General features: G+C 24.8%; 3 protein-coding genes across 3 annotated transcripts in view, besides 3 other annotated features; 2 read left to right on the top strand and 1 right to left on the bottom strand.

The window, feature by feature from the left end:
• The window catches only part of EDI_179950 (Bone morphogenetic protein receptor type IB precursor, putative), a gene marked incomplete at both ends in the record, with an annotated part of 1,321 nt that extends 687 nt beyond the window's left edge, over positions 1-634 (top strand). Inside the window, one exon of the mRNA XM_001734787.1 lies at positions 37-634. Within this exon, the coding sequence (XP_001734839.1) occupies positions 37-634 (598 nt within the window). The remainder of the gene's footprint in view (positions 1-36) is intronic.
• Positions 635-686: 52 nt separating this feature from the next.
• Positions 687-759: a sequence feature (AT_rich).
• Positions 760-771: 12 nt separating this feature from the next.
• Positions 772-944: a microsatellite.
• Positions 945-1,216: 272 nt separating this feature from the next.
• Positions 1,217-1,263: a microsatellite.
• A 16-nt stretch (positions 1,264-1,279) lies between these two features.
• On the top strand, positions 1,280-1,687 carry EDI_179940 (uncharacterized protein; the record flags this gene model as incomplete). Its single annotated transcript, XM_001734786.1, has 1 exon — positions 1,280-1,687. The coding sequence occupies one exon, from the start codon at positions 1,280-1,282 to the stop codon at positions 1,685-1,687; it is 408 nt and encodes a 135-aa protein (XP_001734838.1).
• Positions 1,688-1,744: 57 nt separating this feature from the next.
• Positions 1,745-2,438, bottom strand: part of EDI_179830 (uncharacterized protein) — a gene marked incomplete at both ends in the record, with an annotated part of 2,480 nt that continues 1,786 nt past the window's right edge. Inside the window, one exon of the mRNA XM_001734785.1 lies at positions 1,745-2,408. Coding sequence (XP_001734837.1) covers positions 1,745-2,408 — 664 coding nt within the window. The remainder of the gene's footprint in view (positions 2,409-2,438) is intronic.

Genomic DNA, 2,438 nt, shown 5'->3' with positions numbered 1-2,438 from the left:
TTTTCCTACTGCATTAAATTTTTGTGAACAAATGAGTGTTGGATTAGGAGTATTACATAATAATAAACCATCTATTCTTCATCGTGATTTTAAATCATTAAATGTTCTTGTAACAAATGATTATACATTAAAAATTAGTGATTTTGGAATGAGTCGATTTGATACTACTGAAAATCGAGAAAAAGATTTAAAAGAATTGTCTGGAACAATACCATATTGTTCCCCTGAAATTATTCCAAGTGATGGACATTCTGGATTATATACTACAAAAAGTGATATTTATTCTCTTGGAATTGTTTTTTGGGAAATTTTTAGAAGAGTTGTGTTTGGGTCATACACAAAACCTTGGTTTAAAGAATATAATATTCCTTCAGCAAATGACTTTGCTATTTTAAATTTAATTACTGCAGGTAAACGACCTACTCTTGAAATAAAAGAATATAATGAGGCTTGTAAAAATTATGTACCCCCATCAGTACATCAACTGTATTATAGTTGTGTAGATGAAGAACCTGATAAAAGACCTAATGCAGAAGAACTTATTAAAATGATTGATTCAATGAAACAGGAATATATACATAATAACAATATTTGGAATAAATATTATGTTCCTGTTGGATATAAGAAAATGTAATATACAATTTGCTTTTCTTTTTTATTATTCAATTTTGATGTTTTGATTTATCATTTATTTTGAATTTTTTTAAATATTAACAAATAAAATAATAATAAAATATTTGTAACAAATTAATTTTATTACACCATAACTTATTGTTTATTTATATTTTTGTTAATACCTTTTATTTTTTATTTATTCTACTTCTTTTACTTGTTTTTCTGTTATGAGTATCATATTGTTATATTACATACTCTCATTATTCTATTAATCTATTTATTATTATTTAATTATTTTATAATTTTTTTAAATTATCTGTCTTGTTTATATTTCATAGTCATATATTGAACATCTTTATTAATTGAACCCTACTTTATTTCCTCTACTCCCTTTTATTTTAATAACTCTATTACATCAACTAGTTGTATTATAATAAGGAATACAATTTAATTTAAGATAAGTTGTCATTAATTTACTTCTCTCACTCTTGTTATCTTATTTGTTATTTTATAATATTTATTCAAATAACCCCGTAAAGAAACTTAACGTATTCACGACTTAAGATTAATTAAATGAAGTTTAAGTTAACTTTTATAGATGAAAAAAAAATAAAAAATAAAAAGAAAAGTTATAAAAAAAATAAAAATCAAGAAAATCAACATTATGTTATTGTTACTCCTTTTCATTACATTCACATACTCTGTTAATGTAGCTAGAAATCCTAAAAATCTTTATGACTTACAAGCATTTGAAGAAAAAGATGATAAAATGTCAGAGATGTATAGCTTAGATCGACAAGTTCAAATATTACAAATCAAAGTAAAAGAAGTTGAACTAGAAATTTTATCATTGAAAGATGAATTAAAAGAACAAACAAATGCAACAACAAAAAATGCAACTCAATTAAGGTTAAACTTTTTGCAAAAAGAACTTGTATTGTTAAAGAAAGGTTTACATGAAAATGCACAAGATGCAATTAAATTTTATGGACAGATGGGAGGAAAAATTCAAACAGAATTTAATGAGATTTATAATTATCAAAAAAGAATTGCTGAATTAAGAAGTCTTTAATTCATGTTTCTTAGATAATGAAAGAGAATTACAACTTTAGAATTAAAATAATTTGAATTAGAAAGTTCCAAATGATGATTTATTGTGTTTATTTTGATATTTCTTATATCCAATATATCCAACAAATAATCCAACAACAAGTAATATAACAACTAAGAAAAGGACAGCAACAATAATTCCAAATATTTCACCTCCACTTAATCCATCTTCTTCATTATCCAATTCACCTTCATAATAATCAAATTTAACTCTCATCATACCACTATCACTGTATGTAGCCCCTCCAACAAAAATATAATACGTTTGTCCTTTTTCTAATCTAGTAGTTAAAATAGTACCATGTTGTCCTACTGGTGATTTATAAAAGTTAGTCCCTTTATAACAATCACCTGGTACAGATAAATCAGTAAGCATTTCGCAAGAAGTATAAACACCAATTTGAGTATTAAAAGTAGTAACATCATCAGTTTGTATTGATACTTTTTCTGTATCTTTTGGAGTATATACAAACCATTTTCCTTTTAATCCATCAGCAATAACTCCACACTTACTTCTTGATGAATGAGCCTTTTCTGTATATGAATAATGAATACTTGGAATAGTAATTGTTTCAGCATTACTACATTTAGAACTTTCTTCAGCAATATTTTCATAAATATTAACTCTAGTAACTGTTTTTTCTACTGAAACATCTGGATTAATACCAACAAGTGCATATTTACTACCTTTACCAGAAGAAGTAACAGTAGTA

The sequence above is a fragment of the Entamoeba dispar genome, genomic scaffold, assembly GCF_000209125.1.
Source record: "Entamoeba dispar SAW760 scf_1105229458601 genomic scaffold, whole genome shotgun sequence".
NCBI classification, from domain to species: domain Eukaryota; phylum Evosea; order Mastigamoebida; family Endamoebidae; genus Entamoeba; species Entamoeba dispar.
The sequence above is the reverse complement of the archived record's forward strand: the minus strand, read 5'-3'. Positions and strand labels throughout refer to the sequence as shown.